The following is an 18,567-nucleotide window of genomic DNA, read 5'->3' as shown; positions in this document are numbered from 1 at the left end:
TAATGCTTGAATCTAGGCGGTGGGTAAACGAGAGTTCCTATAAAATTTTTTTCAACTTTGCTGTATGAAAAATTTAATGATAAAAATGTTGGAGGATATACACTGTGTAGGCAATTAGAAGGAAAAAGAAAATCCATGATTGTGCACCACATTTGACCCCTGGATCATAAATTCATCTTCTCTCTTACGTTATTTGAAGAATGAAGGATTCTGGGAGATTGAGGATAATGCTCTGAGCACCTAATGTGCTGAAATTAGAACGTGCTCTCATACAAGTAGACCTGGAAGTTTTCCCGAGCAGGCTCAGACAAAATTGTTACGGAAGAGTGCTAACAAAGAGGCTGTTGAAAACCTGTTGGCTTCAACAGGAAGCTGGAGGAGCCGGATGTTTTAGGAGAGCTTCTAGACACACTGCAGAACCAAGAAGGGCCCAGGCCTGGGGGGAGGGACTGTCTTGGCCCAACCACATTCACAAGATGGAAAGCCCATTAGTGATGGAAAAGGTCTATTCAATAACATGAAAACCTAGCTCTTGGCTAACATAAGTCAAACCAGTTGCTCAGAATTGACAAACCTCTCAGTATTTCTTTGTTTTGCAGCCACCGCTACCCTAGCAACGGGAGCCCCGAAATCACTGGTCAAGATAAAGACTCTTTGGAGTCATGATTGCTCTTCTTGGAAATAGCAAAAGCCTCCCCAAGGCAGTGGCTGGAATAAAAAGCATTAGAAAAGACGAGTTTACTTAGTTCTATTTCTTTTGCCTGTCAAATTTGGGAATTTAGTCAAAAGCACAGTTAAAAGACCCTGAACTACGGTACTAATGTCTGAACACCTCTGCTTTGCCTCCATGACCTCAGTCCCAAATCAGACCTGGCGGTGCCCAGGCTCCGGGGAGCTCCGCGTGGACAAGGGGCTGCTGGGAGGGAACCCACGCCATGGAGGGGCTTCCGGTGCTCGAGGCATGTTGTCAGGTACCTACACTGTGCTACTTTATTTGATATCCATAATGACCCTGCAAGTTCGCTTTCTTTTCCCATCAGGTGAGTGAGAAAAATGAGGCTGAGACAGATGAAGCAATTTTTCTAGGGTTTCCTGGCCAATAAGTGGTGGAGGTGGAGGGGGGATCAGGTTAGCACAAGGCTGCCTGGCTGCAAAGTGGGAGGAGATACCCATAGGGAACAGCAGTTGGGAAGGTGGCGGGATGGACTCGCTGGATGCTTTAGTGAGGCCAGGACAATGGGCAGGAAGGAGGAAAACCAGAGAAGATTTCACTAATAAAATCAAAAAAGCAGGTGGCCACAGGTCCTCCCCTACAGCAACTACTTCTTTGTTCCCCAAAGTGCAATGCAGAGAAACAAAGATCTACATTTAGGTTTACAGACCTTTTTTTTTTAAATTCTTTTCTCTTATCTGAAAGAAAGCCTTTTACCTGAACCATAAAAGATAGCTACAGAAGCAATAAAACTATAATCAGAGAAGTTATAAGACAAGAGGGGCATTATCCATTCATTAAAAAGCAGATACTGACTGTTACAAACTGGGCGAGATAGTGAATAGGCAGCGTTCACCCAAATTACTGACTTAATGTGTCAAGGCCTTGACGTAACGCCTAGGTATTTTCAGGGTATCTGTGATTTTATTGTTGTCTAGTTAAGAAAAACAATCTACAAATAAAGTAAGGGAATTCTTTAAATTCTGCTCCAATTTCAGATTCCCTTAAGGTATCCCTTACATTTTTTTGTTCCTTAGTGAGCCAAAGATATCCATGAGCATTCGCCACAACTGCCTGGATTTAAACAAGTAATTGAATTCCACAGGACCCAAGTGTAGGTGGGATGCTGTGTAATGAGTTCTTAACCAATCGATCTTTGGAAAGGTTTTCATACAAATAAGATGAATTAAATCATCAATATCACTAAAAACAATTCCACATATTTCTGAGCCTAATATGGAATTTTACAAGCACAATTGCTAGCTTTTCAGTTCTCGGTCTTGATAGGGACCAGAGAGTGGGAATATGGGCTCTGATTTAAAACCATTCACTTTTACAGGATGAACTATTGATTTTTGGCTTGATGTCAATGACAGAAACATGGGTATTGATTTTTGAATCGGAAACATTCAAGAGTCACTTTGGACGTCAGTGAACAACTCTCAGTCTGACAGGCAGAAAGCAGGAGCAGACAACTGTATATTCTGAGAGAGCCCGTGAGGGCCTCAAAGGACTCCTTTTCAAAAACCGTCTCACCCCTGGCAGCCTGCAATGGTGCTGTTAGTCACTCCTTTAGTTTAAGGTGTTGATGGTTCCTATTAAAATGGAAATGATGTAAAAAAGGGTTATACATTAAGCCGTTACTGGGGGAGCAATGTGGTGGGGAGGGTGAGGTGAAAGATCACAAGTTTAAAGGCCAACTACCTGAGCTTGAATCCCAGGTTTGCCACTTGCCCCCAACCCCGGCCACCCTTAGCCAAGTTAGATAATCTGAGTCTCAGTGTTCTTTATTCACGAGTGGGTTGCTCACTGTGTTAGGACTAAATGAGATCATGTAAATAAAGTACCCAGCACTGTGCGAGAGCCAAATTAGGAGCCCCAAAGTGATTATTAGTGTTACCAACACTGGTCACCAACAGAGCTCCAATGTGTTGTCAGATTAGCCAGCCCGTCATCTTGCAGCCATCTAAGGGAAAGGGCCAGAAGGTAAGTGAGCGCTGACAGGCAAGAAGGTTCAAAGAGTGTCTAGAATAGGGACCTGGCCAGAGCAGGCAGGCTGAGTCAGAGCATCTCACTTGGGATGGAGTTTGGGGATCCAGGGGGCACTGAATAACTCTGGTGCCAGGGTTGATCAGGTCTGATCAGTGTTGAAGATGGTACAGCCAAATGGCAAAATAATGATGGCTGCTCTTATGAAATAAATAGAAGGAATAAACTTGCATCGTCTTACCTAGATGGATTGTAGAGTACCAGCTCTGTCCTTTCCTGCTTCAACAGATTCTGATGTGGCACTACCAGTGAGAATCAGCAGATGTCTGGAGGGACAGTGGCTCTGAAATGTGACTGACAGCCAGAGAGCCCTATCTTGGATGAGGAAACTGAAGCACAGAGGGATGAGGTAATTTGACCAAGATCACACAGATGGTAAGTGGTGGAGTTCAGAAGTGAACCAGGGGGCCTATCGTGCTATGGAGAAAGAGCAGGTTTCCCCTTTCTTTCCTGAATCCCGAACTTCCCTTGTTAAGGGTTAACGAAAGCAAGAATTACGGTACAGAGGAGTTCTACCTTCCAAAGTCAACAGGTAGTCCAAACTATCTTGTATAGGTAGGGCTCCATGGCAGAGATGGAAATACTGAGCCTCTGGTGAGCCCAAATAGCCAATTTCCCCCTCTTTTGCTGGGAAAGATCATTGTTAAAAGTGCATATAGTGCCATTCCACTGTCTGCATGCTCCTTTCCTTGACTGATCTGACCAGGATCTGGAATCACAGACACTCTCCTCCAGCCCTAGCTTAGGCTTGGTGTGAGGCAAGACTCACTTTCCAAACCAGAAACCACCTTCTCCCATCTGTTTGCACCAGCAAAATCATGGGGCAGGTCATGACTACCATGGATTTTTATTTCCTCTCTAGATTCCCACCCAAGAGGACATTCCTACTGTTCAAGTTTGTACCTTGATGCACATCCCTCGGGAGTGCTAATTACTAATCCATGGGGGAAAGGTACTGACATGGAGCAAAGCTGGGCCCTGGGAGGTTCTCTGCTTGGGTTGAATAGCATAAACCAGTTATCTGCCCCTTAATGCACATCTACAAGAGATATAAGGGATTCTGCTGGGGAGAGGGGAATTTTTGCATTTGAAACTGATGGAAAAAAAAAAAGACAATTGTATTAAGGGCCCAGGATATGTACCACTTTTCTTGGCAGCTGCTGAAATACCTGGATAATTTTAGGAGCAAGTGTGTGGTTAATGGGGGATGAGAAAGCATTCTGTCTCAACTGCTCCAGCATTGCTTATTATGCGAAAAAATTTTCTGAATAAAGTTTACTGGCCAAGTAAAACAGAAACTCTTACTCTGTGAAGATAAAATCCCAAACAACACTCAGTTAATGCTAAATTAAGTATCTCTTTGTGAGAAATCACTATTACATTCTCTGTGAACTGTTTAAAATTCTTTGGAGTTCCAGGCTAATGCATGTGACGCCAAACACAGACGTCTCTTTTCCCTCCCACAAAAAGAAAAGGAAAAAAAAAAAAAAGGAAAGAAGTAAAGAGATAAAAAGAAGTAATCAGGATAGAGGTAAATCTTCTAAATAGAAAAAGTGATTGAAGGGAGCACAAAATTACACTCTAAATATTATTTTAAGTTCTGGACAACTTAGAAACAACCTCTCTATTATTTTTTTCCCTACCAAAGTTTCATTGCAAACATAAACATAGGCAAATCTTTAATAATCTTGGGCCAAGATGATTGAGGACATTTGAGAAGGAAACAGATCCCCAAATTGGGCTTTCAGACTCCTATACATGACCACCCCCTGAAGGTTACAGATGTTAAACTTTTTAAAATGTATTTTTTATTGAGGTATTATTCGCATACAATAAAATGTAGTGCACAGGTCAGTGACTTTTAACAAATGTCTATACCAAGGTAATTACCGAAACAGGTAAGAGATTTCCACTGCCCTAGAAAATGCCCTCATGCCCTCTCCCAGTCGGTATCTCCCCCACAACCAGAGGCACCCACCTTCTACCACCGTAGGTCAAATCTGCCTGCCCTAGACCTTCACAAAACTGGGATTTTTACGGTATGCAGTTGCATAGGTCTGGCTGCTCTCACCAGACATAATGTTTTTGAGATTCTTATTTAACCCTCATAGCCTCACCCTGTTATAGGTAGCACTGCCCCCATGTTACAGATGAGCAGACTGAGGCCCACGAAGTGTAGAGATTTGCAGCACGTTCACCTAGCTGCCCCGGGACTAGAACTCAAGTCTGGGGCATGCCCAGTGTCAGGGAGGAAACACTGGTTTTAAACATCCCCATCACTGCCCTTCCCCTTCCCCATGACCCAAGAAAAAGTATCATCGGAGAATGCTCTGAATTCTAGCACAGAGGCCCTTCCACCTTAAAAAGAAAGCCTGTACTGAGGAAACATTTTAAAATATAAAACCCAGAGGTCGGAATAAACTTTTTAAGATTCAAGAGGGGGGAAAAAAGGAAACAGGCTCATAGCAGGCGACTGACTGTTTTGAAATGTAAGAAGTCATACAAGATGAAACAAAAACACGATAGACACACCAGTCGTGCTGGTATTAAAAGTAGTAAGATGTTGATTTAGGCCTCCGAAGGCTCCTTTACACGCATTGCTATTATCTCGCTCAGCTGCCGGAACCTGCTGTTTTAAAGGCAGGAGAGTGGCACATCCCGTGATAGCACCTGGGTTATTTATCATTATGTATAACCCTGCGCCACTCGATTTTATTCTGCCGCCTTTAAAAGGAAGATAATGCAAGGATGGTTAATTTGCTTCTCTTCTTTATCTATACAGTGTCGTGACCCAGCACGGCTTTGTCCCACGAGATTTGTTTTTCAACGGAAAAGAAACCCACAAGAAACTCTCCCTAAAAATTCCATTAATAACCTCTTTCAGCGCATCTAGGTTGCAGGGTCTGGAACTAAGAATGTTTTAATCTCTTCAGCAAAACAATGTCTCATAATGATGTACAGGACTATTGCTGTACTGATGAAGAATCATACATAATTCAGCACCTTTCACTTGGCACCACTGTGATGTCCTCATTAGCCGTGGCTCACAGTGTCTGTCAGATGGTGTCCATGTGAACGCAGGCATTATATTGTCTTTGAGATGTGCAGCTGCTTCCATGACACTGCCAGTATATAAAAACATGACGCCAGTTTGTTTTATTTAGTGCTAAACCTTCCAGTTTGTAAAAACAAGGCTGACACAGAGCCTGACATGAGGCAGTGAAAATAATTAGCTCTCATTTTCTCAGCCTCCTATTTCCTTCTCCCTGCTGTGTTCTCTTTCCACTAAACCACCACATGTCAGTCGAAATGGGAGGCAATTAGTGGGCTCATTTCAGTCCCCACAACTGTGCTGAAAAGAAAGTATTTATGATGGCACAATGAACAGCTGAAAGATTAAATAACATTTGCCTTTTGAAAAGAAAATGACTTCTAGCTAAATGGGCAATTTTTGATTATTCTCAAACAAGCTTAGAGTAGTTGGTTTTTAAAATACAAGAAAGGAAAATGAGTCATTTTTAGGTGAAAGAATCAAATAAAACTTGACACAGTAATGCAAATAACTGATGTTTTATTGCAAAATATGTAAATGCGTTATACCCTTAACAATGGCTTGTGTCTAAGGTCAGGGCAGATTGGTGCCAACCAGACACCAGTGGAGAGGAGGTTGTTACATTGCCTTTTGGGGGGTTGTTGTTGGAGTTAGGTATGAAAAAAAGGACTTGAGGGATGCTGTTAAAATGGAGTGAAACAGATCGAGTGAGATGCACTTTCAGACGATGCATTACACCCTTGACTCCCTGAAATGGTTCAGATGTTAGCTGACATGTTTGGAAGGGGCTTTTTTATTTATTTTTTTTAAACTGCATTTGAAATTGGAAGGTACTAGGTATCCATCTTGGAAAAAAAGAATAGTTAGTCTTGCTATTGATTTTTGAATAATTAAGAATCTGTTCTATCTCAGGCTGGGTTTCTTACCAATATAGAAGGTGGTCTGGCTTACCTAATGACTGCTTAAAATGTTTTTCATACTGGGAAATGGGCTGCAAATAAACTTTTACCCAGGACCTTCAAAATACAAAAACAGCCCTTCTCGCTACCAAGTTCTCCTCCTACCTCCCGTGCCTCCAGAGGTGACTCCAAGAAATAGTTTTGGAAAAAAGACAATCCTAGTTAGTGGGCATTGTTTATTTTCAGTCCAAATCCTAATGTTGATATGGTTGTCATACATCTTTGCTTTTCTAACATAGTGCTTTCAATTTCATTTCAAATAATCTGTCCCCTTTCCAGTTGATTATTCTTAAGATCTAATTTTTGATTAAAAAAAAACCACAAGTCCCTGTGAGTGATCGAGGTTTTTCTCTCTGCAGAACTTTACAGTGTCTCCCCAGAGACTTCTCAAAACCTGCTTCTAAAAGCAAAGATATCTATTATTATCAACAACTGGGCCTGTCATCATGGAGTCTCCAAATACGGCTGTTCCAACAGTTTTAAGACAGTCACAAGTTTAAGTTTCGTTTCTCTGTTTCCATAATTACATTCTTTTTACAAACTCAAGTCCTGAGTTGTGATTCATACAATATAGTCAGTGTAGCTCTATGAGCCAGCAGCAACCCAAGGAGATCTAAGCCAGCCTTGGATTCACTGGGAGACTGGAACTCTCCCCGAGCTAACTACACACTGTAATATAGCTGAAAACCAGCAATAATGTGTTTGTAATTTATTTAAATCTGTGTTTTATCATGTATACTTCCTTGCTACTCCTGATTTTGATTAAGAAGACTAAGAGTGATTCAGTAATGTGCCGGAGCCCCAGCCCTCATGAGCTGATTGCTTTTATCTCTTCCTGACTTCAAGTTCAGTGATGTAAGATTGGTAATGTGAAACTGGCCATGGTGGGAGTACTGACACCATGGAAAGCTGCAAACACTGCAAGTCAAGGCTGTTTTCTCCAGTTACTAGACATTTTCTGGCAGGCCGTTTCTACCCATGACTATCAGTCCATCAGCAAGGATGTACTGGCCACCTCTCTGAGTTTTGTTTTAGTTCTATAGGAGGCTGTCTGGCCTGTTTGACCAAGTACACCACTAACTCTAATCAGAAATCAGCAGCAAGTCCTGTAGTCAAATTCTGAACTGCATTTGCTCCTTTGCAGGAGGAGTCAGTTCAAACTTATATTTCTTATAGAACCCTACCACCGCGAGCTTATATACTTAGGAACACAAATGCATATGTGTGTACATATGTTCTCCCCCCACCCAAATAGCTGCTTATGGGACATAAACTTCCCTACACTGAATTTTTAATAAACGCAAGACACATCAAAGAAAGCAAAGCACTGCCCTTCAGCGCTTCTGAAATTTACAAAAGGTGTTGGCTTTTTCCTTCCTTACAAAATCCTTTTCTTTGTGCCCTGTGATTTTATTCATGTTTATCTATCCATTTTATAACAATGGGGGAAAAAAAGCATTATTTGACAGTGTTTGATATTTATAGTGCTTTGAGAAAGGGCCTGAGATTCAATTAAGTTTATTAAATGCCGCGTTTTATAAGCAATCTAATAAAGGCGTAAAAGCACAATAGTTAAGTGGGAAATATATGTTTAAAAAAAAAAGTGTTTTTAACCTATAAGTGAAATAACCAGAGAGGCAGAACTATTGACTGAATTTCTCAGGGTGGGGAGCGGGAGACGGGGCCAGGTGCTGACAGATGGGGCAGAAGCGGGGCTGGGGGGGGGGGTGGGGAGAAGGTAGACAGAAAAGCCCCCAACTCTGCCGGGGGAAGTTAGTGCTGAGTCCACCTCTTCAAAATGTTCCTCTGATTTTCTCTTCCTGATTCCCTTGCCCCTTCAAAACATCTCTCGGAAGGGAATTAGAAGTGATGGTCATCTGGAGGGAGGTGGCTGGAGTCTGTAAGCCTGTCTCGAGAGTTATGTATCTGCTGGAGCCAGGGGGTCATGTCCCAGCCTCCTCCCCTAACCCTAGTCTCTTCTCTGAGACAGGTGATCCACTGAGACCCACGGGGGCCCAGCTTCAATCCGCTTTCCCTGCCTCCCTGGGGAGAGGAAGGACTGTGACTGTCCAGCCCTCACAAGGAACAGACAGCTCCTCAGAGAGTTCCCTCCTAACTCTGCTTTTGAATTTTTATGACACAAAGTCTCAAAAGGATCTCGGTGAGAAAACTGCTGGGTGATTTGATAGTTTATTCCTTGGCAATTTGAGAATCAATGTTCTTGACTGGTGAGCTTATAAGAGACATAATAATAAACTCTCTGCAGCTGAATATTTCAATAAAAAAGGGTGGTTGCCACCCTGGGGAGCGCATGAAGCTGCCTGAGATTCTGGAAGCCACTTTCCTTCTGTATCAAATCAAAGGCCTTAGGTTACAGAACGCAAGGCACTTTCTACATGAAACAAAAATAATGGGGGTTTAGTATTAACTGCCCCCTGAATTTTGCCTTCTGATTACCAATAACCTGTTTTGGGGGATGCTAATACTTTCCAGCAGTATGACACCGTGGTTGAGCCCTTGGGCTGGACCTGCTCCTGACCAGATGGGGACTCTGGGCAAGGAACTTTTCCTCTCCCCTCCTCAGTTTCCTCCTGGGCCTGATACAGGGACAGTGCTCCCTGTGAGGGTGGGTTGTAACAATTCCACCAGAAAAATGTTTGCAATGTACTTGGCTGAGGTATGAAATTATTATTATTATTATAAGCATTTCAAGCCCCTCAGACAGAAAACTTGAGCTGAGAAAGACCCAATTTCTGCCAATACCACTGTCACAACTTCAAGACAGCCTCATAGTACAATGTTCTTTAAATTAATGATCAATTTTACCCTTTAGAAATGGGTCAAGTAAATGGGTAAAGCTCTGTCTCACTTCTTATTAAATTATGAGTGAAGCCTTTGGTTCAGTCAATCCCCCTGCTAGGTTATCTCAAAAAAGGAGAGGAAAAAGGACATTTGTTTCATTTGTGAACAAGTTCTTGAGTCACAGATGGGGCTGCAGTCAGGTGAGGGCCTAGTCAGGTCATGTGGAGATGGGTGGTGGTGGCAGCAGAGCCTGAGCTCATGGGCAGGGGTCACACAGTGGCTTTGGACCACTGGAGCCAGCACAGGCTCTTCAATGTGAATGGCCTTCCTTGGTCTCATGAATCAACCTCACTTCTTTTTTGCCATAATCCATCTGATTGTAAAATGAGGCTATAAAAAGAATTTAAATTGAATTCTTTGACCATAAAGGTTGAAGGGTCTTACAAGGAAAGTTTTTTTAAAAATACATATATCTGTGTACAAGGTCATACTTTAATTGTTTCCTCTTAGTAGGCCAGTTACTGAAATGACAAACCAGTTTTAAGTGGTAGTTAGCTGGTGGTCTTTCTCAGAGGCAATGGGAAAACATAGCTACTGTTTTCACGATAAAATCACTTTCTTACCTTATTCCCAGTGGCTGCCATTAGAACACATCTTCCATTTTAATTGTAAAAGAAAAGGTGAAATGGTCAAGCAAATCTCCCTGATACACAAACTCGGGTTTGGAGAGAACTTCCAAAGCTCCAGTGTTCTCTTGTGATTTATTCTAGTCATGGAGATGGGGGTAAAGGCTTCACCTTTTCTGTGAAGATGGGTTTATGGGAACTCAGTTAATTGGGATTTTGAGGATGTCTTTTTTTTCTTGGGTTCTACCTTGAAGGGTCAAGGTAACAGGGTTTTCATGTGGAGAAATGAAATTTCAATTTAAAGCACAATTTGTAAGAGCATATTTCATAATGTTAGGGTATAGGTTGGCATAATTAGGTAGTTTAGGTTTGGACAATAATTTATTCTAGGATTATTTTGTGAGAGTTTACAGATGGCTTAAATATCTTGGGCCAGGTATGAGAGCTAGCACATATTTAATAGAAAGGTAATGATGAAGATGTAATTTCTGGTCTCAGCTCTGTCCTCTCCTCACCCTAGGCTGGTAACACACTTTCTCTGATCCAGGATGACAATACTGTGTGCTTTATGCCTCTCACAGAAATGCCAAGGGGATAAGTGAGATGACACTTATGCAATAACTAGAGCTCTTTAGAAAGAAGTCCTCTCTAAGCATAAGCTTTAAACACTATATTCAGCAAATTCTTTGCAAATGACCACGAACCTCTTTGAGGCCATTTTCAAAACTCATTCCTTCCAAAAAAAAAAAGCTTTTCTTGACTAACATCACCCATTCTGGTCACTTCTTTGTACATTTAGCACCTTGGAGTTACATCCACCTTGTACATTTCACTATTACTTTATAATGTCATCTGTCCAGCTGCTCACACTAGAAACCTCAGCACCATCCTGGCTCCTCACCCCATCTCCAGATAGTCACAAAGTCTGATCAGGTCCATTTCAGTGTCTTTCGGTGAATAGCACCGCCATGGCCTCAGCTCTTTGCCCCTCTCCACCTGGTTTTCTGCACTGCCTGCTCACAGCTCTTTCTCACTCTATCCTGAGCTCTTTCCAATTCCTCCTCTGTGCTTTTGAGAGATCTTCTAAACACATAAATAGGTGGGATGGTATAGCTCAGTGGTAGAGCCCATGCCTAGCATGCACGAGGTCCTGAGTTCAGTCCCCAGTGCCTCCATGTAAAAAATAAATTAAAAATTAACAAAAATAAAAGAAAAAATAAAGTTGTGGGGAAAAAACATAAATAGAGTCCTGTCTATTCCCTGCTTAAAACTCTTCAAACTCCTTAGCTCAGCAAATAAGGCAGTCCTTTTTTCTGGTCTCTAGCCACTATCCTGGCCTTAACTGTCACAACACTATTCCATGTGCTCCAGGCTAAGCCCTCCCAGAGGGAGGGGTGCTTAGCTGAGTTGTAAGGTCCTACAGAAATTAGCCCAAAGAAGAGCTGCCTCTGTTTTCCTGGCTTCGTGCTTCTGAGCTTTTGCACATGCTGTTCTTTTTGCCTTCAATGTCTTCTGCCTACCTAATACTTCCTGATGGTTTTCAAATTTTAGTTCAAGCATCACCCCTACCAAGGAGACTTCAGGATCCTCCTCTGACCCCTTTCTGCATCTGTTTTCAGTGCTTATCCACTGTGCTTCCAATGAATGATGTGTGTGATATCACAAAAATGCATCGTTTTGTATTAAAACCATTCATTGATCTTGTCTATTTCTTCTCGTAAATTAAGGGTTCCTCACAAGGCAGTACTACACTTTTAGATTTTGCATTCTGAGCACGGAGTATAGAGTCAGGCACACAGAAGGTCCTCATTAAATGTCTGCTGAGTGAATAGATGAAATTTTTACCCCACATAAGTGACCAAGGATCAGCAGATAATCAAAAGCAACAGTGACGTTAGGCCTTGCAGATAACCAGTGATTCAAGAAGTCTGTACAATCATGGTCAAAACCAGACCACTGTAATTGGTCTCAAATATCATTTATAACTAGCACTGATTTTTACTAAGAAATATGTATTTTTCAGTTTTCCACATTAACAAGTCATTTCTTTATTGAAAATTTTCTTGGTTGAAACTACTCGTGACAAATCTCTTTCAAGAAAATTCTTCCCTCTTTTACCACCTACAAGACATAAAAATGTTTAAACACAGAGTACTCAGATTAAGCACCATGGAGATGAGGATACTGAAGAAGGCAAATTAAAATGTGCAATTTATTGTGGGTTGAGGTATAGCTCAGTGGTAGAGTGTTTGCCTAGCATGTATGAGGTCCTGGGTTCAATCCCCAGTACCTCCATTAAATAAATCTAATTACCTCACCCCGAAAACAAACAAAAACAACCAAAATGTGCAATTTGTTTACCATCAGAAGGACTTGGGGTGCCCACAGCTACAGAATCTCTTGGTGGTTTTTGGAGAGAAACTTACTCTCCTGCCTTCCTTTCTGTAGCTGCTTCTAACAGGAATGAGTAGCCAGTGATCCGTTCACAGAGGGAAAAGAAAAGTGTTCCTATGCTGGACACCTGGAGTCCGAGTGGCTTTTACTTTACCAAGTTCTGTGGCCCAAACAAGGGAGGTTAAGATTTCCATTCAGCAGGAGCATCAACATACCTGCAGTACTGCAGGTAAAACACTGTCAGGTGTCTAGAAAGAGCATCTTTTGAAGCCCCAGGTAAAACTCATCCCTTTGCAACAATTTCCGATCATTTCCCAGCACTAGTTCCAGGAATGGCCTGGGGAAAGCGTGGTTTAATTGGTGAGGGCCGGTGGGCCAGCTGAGCCCACACCAGCTCTAGCAGAGCGACTGGCTCCAGGTTGTGAGGAGTTGTACTGACAAGGTCTTTTTGCTGCCTCAAAGGAAAGGTACAAAGAGGGCAGTAGCTAAGAGCTTGGTTCTGGGTCAGAGAGGCCTGCGTTCAGATCCTTATTCTGCTACTTGCGAGCCATGGGCAAGTTATTTAAACCTTTCAGAGCTTTAGTCTCCTCATTGTAAAACGGGGGGAAATAGCACCTAAACCCGAGTACTGCATGCCTGGCACGCAATAAGTGGTCGATTAATCAAAGTGATCGTTATTACCAGCTGTTTACAATAATCCAAAGTAACACAAACCCTTTAGGATTCCAGTTCACATGCCACCCAGCCCACGCAGTTTGTCCAGACTCTAAAAATAACATAAAGTGGCTGCTGGACTCAGTGTTGGCCAAATGTCCTGCCATACTATTTAGAGCTGAGAATTTGAGTTTCCATTTTGCCTGCAGTTACATTCTCGGTGTTGCTCTGCTCTCAATATTGAATCAGGAAGCTGTGATTTCAAGCAGGATAAACCATCAGCCTAGTGTCCATGCTCCCAAACCCCCCAAAATTTGCAGTGAGTTTCCTTGCGGGTTTGGACGGCCTCACACAGGACTCTTCAGCTGAACGAGAGGGTAAGATTCCTAGATTGGATTTCAGAGGCAGCTGGAAGCCCTGCAACTAAATTCTATTTTATAAAGTCTATAAATTTACTCAAATCATGTTACCAGCTGGTAGAGGGTATATAAAACCAGAGTTCCAGGAAAGAAAAAGAGTAAATCAGATTGAAATTTATCCAAAAGATTTAAAATATAATTTACCTGTGGGCCAGTTCCTGGTTTCAAGTGAAAACCAAAAACAAGTTCAAGGTTCACTATTTTTTCCTCATTTTCTTCAGGTTCACCTACAGAGTCCTGAAACAGAAAACCATTTATTCTAGACAGTGCTTTTACTTCTCATATAAAGGAGATGATTTCTCAGCACTAGTTTTTCCATTCTAATCAATTGCTAATTTTTGGTCTATTTTGGATGACACTACAGATTACAATTGCTTAAAGTAAGAGAAATGACATTAAGTCTTTGAGAACTTTGCTAAATGATTTGCCTCCTGCACACAAACTGAATATCACCATTTTTCATTCTTTTCATGATGCGTCTTGCATTGTGCAGTTTTACCCTAGAAATGCACTTAGTCCCTGGAGATGCACAGTGAATTCACCTTGAGAGTTTCACAACACTCAAGAGATTTACCAGCTATTCCCAAAGAAGAACTGTGCAGCTCCCAGAGCATATGGGGATGGAGAACCAAGCAGAGGAACAAAGCAAACCTTCGAGGGCTAAGAGATGGAGAGCCATGGTTGTTAGTGACTGAGAAGAGTTCTGTGTATTTATTGCAAGGATCTACTAATTTTATAACAAGCTATGCCATATGCCTTTAGACTATGTTCAAAACAATCTGTTAAATATACTAATATGTTATTCAAGCAATAAAACTCCTACCCCTCAATGCAAGTGGGAATTCAGAGCTTAACGTGTGAATTCCTCCAGGGACTTCCATGTTGGACAAAGGTCTGTGGAGCCAGGTGGGAGGCCGGAGGTCTTCACCTACAATGTCAGCACTTACATCCCCTAGCCACTAAGGTGACATGTGGTGTTCTTATCATAAACGTATTGTTAATATTTCAACTTGCATGGGAACAAGGGTGTTCAATTTATGCATATCCTTAACTTCACTCAAAGGACCTTTTGTTGGACAGATACGATTAAATTTCACTTCAAATGATTCCCGACATTGGCAAATTTAGGTGTGGATGGGGCAGGTGCACATGTCAATAAAAGTAGTGTATTCTCAGTAAGAAAAAAAAATTACTTACCTTAATTAGTGGTGGGAAGTGAAATAAGTTTAGGTAATCGTGGGTTAATTTCTCGATGGCTGACTGAAAAAAAAAATCACAAGACTTTATTAATGATCTACGAATACCAAGAAAGGATTAAAATCATTGTGCACATATAAAGGCATCTTTATTTATGTAGTTCACAACACACCTGGGGGATGTTAGTGTCCAACATCCGTTGAGAATAAACCTGATTGTTCAAAGTATTATAGGTAGTTTATAATTATTTAGTGGAACAGGAAGATATTTTACAGATGTTAAATCTCAGCATAAACAATAAATAGAACCATTCTTCAAACACCGGTAGAGTAGTGACACGTTAATATTTTAGTGCATAGAATGCAGTTGTCACCCTAAGTAACTGGGAAAAACAACAAAGAACACGAATCTATCACCAGAGGCTCTCATTAGGGCTGAAATCTCACTAAAGGGTTTATTGCATCGTAAGGGCTTTTCTGTGGGTTTGTGTCCAACACTCCCTCCCCCAATGAAGCACAAAGAGCTCTTAAAGGAAAGGAGGACAATTTAAATTATGATTCTTTTTTATACTCATCAGGTATAAAGCCAGCTTTTCTGTGAACGGAACATATCATGTAGAGAGTAAAAAAGTGCCAATGTGAGAAAAATTAGACGTATTTTTTAAAAGTGAAATGAAAGCTGTTGACACTTGACAATGTAATGAGCACCTACTAGATGTTCAGCTCTATTCCTTCTACAAGGCTCCTCCACATGAAAGCTTCCAGGCTCGAGGGTTAACAGCAGTGCCTGTGCCTCCTCAGCCAGAGAGCAGAGCCCGGCGGGCAGCGTCTCGCCCTCAGGGTGGGTGTGTGCGGCACTCTGACAGGGACCAAGCGGGCTCCTCCAGTTCCCTCGCGCCGTCCCATCCCGAGCGGCCCAGCTCCCTGTATTCTTCATCCTGGTCGCCCCAGGACTGCCTGCAGGGTCCCCCGGCCCACCTACCCAGGGAAAGGTCCGTTTCCATGGCCCCTCCCCCCTACTCCTTCCCTCTCACATAAGCTTCTTGGTCAGAAGTACCCAGGACCCATGTGAGTTTAAGGGTGTCACATGTGGGCTGTGCCCCTGCACCCACAATGGACGGCCACTGTCATACGGCCCTGGCTTTGGCAGAGAGGGAGGGTCTACCCGCCTGAATTTTGAGTCTGCCCCGCTCTGGGGACTATTTCTGTGCACATGCAGACCCAGCCAGGAGCTTGAGGGAGTCTCAGGCCCCGTATGTATGCTGGCCACACCCCTCCTTTGGAGCTCAGGACGACACTCTGCGGACACAGCATCAGCATCGGAGGGCTTTGCACCGACCCCACCCCAACCGACCCCTTCCAACAAGGGCTTTTTCTCTGTGCGTGTGTCTTGGTTTCTCTGCAGCATTTAGTCCCTTTGGCCACTGTTTTCATAAAGCATTTTCCTTTCACTACTCCTGGGCAGGCGCGCCTCTCTCCTGCCCAGGCTCGTGGACCCCCTGGCCATGTGCATCCTTTCTGAAAGCACATCGCGCATCAGAGAAAGCTCCCCAGCGGGAAGAAGACAATTCATGGGCAGGCGTGTCCGTGTAGCTGTGCTTGCCTCCTTTTTATTTACTTACTTATTGAGGTGAAATTCACATACCATAAAATTAACCATTAAAAAAATTTAGGGGGGTAATTAGGTTTTTATTTACTTCCTTATTTTTATTAATGGAGGTCATGGGGATTGAACCCAGACCCTCCTGCATGCTAAGCGTTCAGTCTACCACTGAGCTATACCCTCTCCCTAAAATTAATCATTTTAAAGCGTGGAATTCAATGGCATTTAATATATTCACATGTTGTATAACCACTACTTCTATCTCATTCCAAAACATCTCCAACACCCCAAAGGGGACATTTCATATAAATGAAATTCTACAACACGTGCCTTTTGTGTCTGGCTTTTCTCACTTAGTGTGGTGTTTCTGAGGTACTTCTACGTCGGAGTCTGTGCTCACTGCACTTTTCTTCTTAAATCTGGAAACAGACCTCTTGCCCGGGGTTTCCTGCCCCCTCTCCATCCCATTTTCACTACCCTGGCTAAGCCTTCTTACTCTGTATTAGAACCCTCGAACTGGTCTTTCAAAATCCAACCTCTCCTCTCTAATCCACTTTACAACTTTCAGAAGCAAAGCTTTAAACATGTCAACTCTGGAAACTTCCCATGCTCCCCTCAGCTGGTCCAGTTCCAGATCCCTGCCCTGAAGTCGCAGGCTGTCCGGGATCTGGCCCCACCCCCTTCTGCTTTACATATCCTGGGTGCTGCTCCCACCAAGACTTCCACCAGACAGAGCGACCGACTGTTCCTTGTATCAGAACCAATTTTTTTTCCTTTTTTCTGCTCCAGTCTACATACCAAATTCTGTCCTTCCTCCAAGATCCAGCTCAAGGGCCACCAGCTCCACGAAGTCTTCCCTCTCCGCCTCCCCCTACCGCCCCTCCCAAGCAGAGGTGGTGAATGCCTCCTTTCCTCCAAACTGCCAAGACTCCGTATTAGAAGTTATATAGACGTGTTTTAGCTCTTTTCTGGGATGTAACTTCCTTCAGGGCAGGATTCTTTGCATCTTCCTAGTCCTGAGATTAGTAGGCAGCCACAGAATTTGCTGAACAATAATCAGTAAGCTTTGACATTGCTTGTCTTAACAATTCCAACCAGCTCAGAGGGGCCCTCTGACTGTCCTAGGCTGAGTCTGGGAATAATTAAGTCACCGTGGCTGTTGGGGAGCAATCACAGCTTGCCACCGCCTTTCCTCCTGACTGCTTCTTAAGGAATGCTGGTCCTTTTTCAGAAGAAACAGGGGAAGGGGAGGTGGGTAGCTGCTAAATAGGACAAGATTTACCAAATCTCTCTTGGAACCCTGAAACTTTTCTGTACTAGAGAAAATAAATTTTCCTACTGTGGTCCATCTAAGCTGGCACTGCTTTTCAGGATGGACTTGTCCACAGTCAGAGGTCGAGATTAAATTATTTATCAGCATTTGGGGTGTATGTTTATGCATGAGGTTTCCTGCCCGTCTTCTAAGAGGGAACAGATGGTAGGTTAAGGCTAAGCCATCACCCCAGGGGTGCAGAGTGGCTGTAAGGATGCTCCTTACGTGGCTCCAGGGTCCCCAGGACAGAAGGGGATGTGATCTCTTTGGACCTCAGTGGGGGTTCCCTAGAAAGCCTGGTATCAGTAGCTCTAACAGAGGCAAAGGCAAAAATTGTTGGTACTTTGGGAGCACCTTTGTTAGGGTGTGGATTTGGATAGGAAGCTGCTTTTTCTGTATTTCCTTTTTTATTCTATTTCCCTTCTTTCTAACCTGTGTCCACCCCCTCCATCCGCCCACACTGGAATGGAGGAGGGCTGGTGAGCAAACTGGATTTTAACATAAGATCTCTCATGAGACATCTTTGATTAAAAACCAGGTGCACACAGATGCCAGCAACTGCCATGTGATTTGAGTAACTAAAAAGCAAAACAAAATAGGAACAAAAACCCAGATCTGGGTGCTAAACTCCAGAAAAAGCATCAGTGACTACAAAAACAGAGGTGTTGCTTTGAAAGTGCTCAAGACTGATGTTCTGGGGGGAAATGTTAGGGATTCCAGAGAAAATGAGACATTAGAATACACATAAGGTGGTGTCTATTCCGAGTCAAAATGCAGCCGATTGCAGAC

The 18,567-nt window shown here is 42.9% G+C and overlaps 1 protein-coding gene and 1 long non-coding RNA gene across 14 annotated transcripts in view; one reads left to right on the top strand and one right to left on the bottom strand.

Annotated features, from left to right (window-relative positions):
* The window catches only part of MAP3K20 (mitogen-activated protein kinase kinase kinase 20), a 156,566-nt gene that overhangs the window by 14,449 nt on the left and 123,550 nt on the right, over positions 1-18,567 (bottom strand). For all 3 annotated transcript variants that reach the window (XM_074363894.1, XM_074363895.1, XM_074363896.1), the window contains exons 15-16: positions 14,865-14,927; positions 13,812-13,904 (exon numbers count right to left, since the gene is read on the bottom strand). In XM_074363894.1, coding sequence (XP_074219995.1) covers positions 13,812-13,904; positions 14,865-14,927 — 156 coding nt within the window. The remainder of the gene's footprint in view (positions 1-13,811; positions 13,905-14,864; positions 14,928-18,567) is intronic.
* The window catches only part of LOC141577712 (uncharacterized), a 79,849-nt gene that overhangs the window by 60,516 nt on the left and 766 nt on the right, over positions 1-18,567 (top strand). For 8 of the 11 annotated variants that reach the window (XR_012507033.1, XR_012507030.1, XR_012507026.1 and 5 more), the window contains 3 exons: positions 600-971; positions 2,990-3,136; positions 8,763-8,933. This is a non-coding gene — a long non-coding RNA (uncharacterized LOC141577712). Of the gene's footprint in view, positions 1-599; positions 972-2,989; positions 3,137-8,762; positions 8,934-14,160; positions 14,847-18,567 lie in introns of those variants that run through there. The other 3 variants (XR_012507034.1, XR_012507031.1, XR_012507035.1) reach the window with 3 other exon arrangements.

This window comes from Camelus bactrianus, chromosome 5, assembly GCF_048773025.1.
Source record: "Camelus bactrianus isolate YW-2024 breed Bactrian camel chromosome 5, ASM4877302v1, whole genome shotgun sequence".
Classification (NCBI taxonomy): Eukaryota; Metazoa; Chordata; class Mammalia; order Artiodactyla; family Camelidae; genus Camelus; species Camelus bactrianus.
The sequence above is the reverse complement of the archived record's forward strand: the minus strand, read 5'-3'. Positions and strand labels throughout refer to the sequence as shown.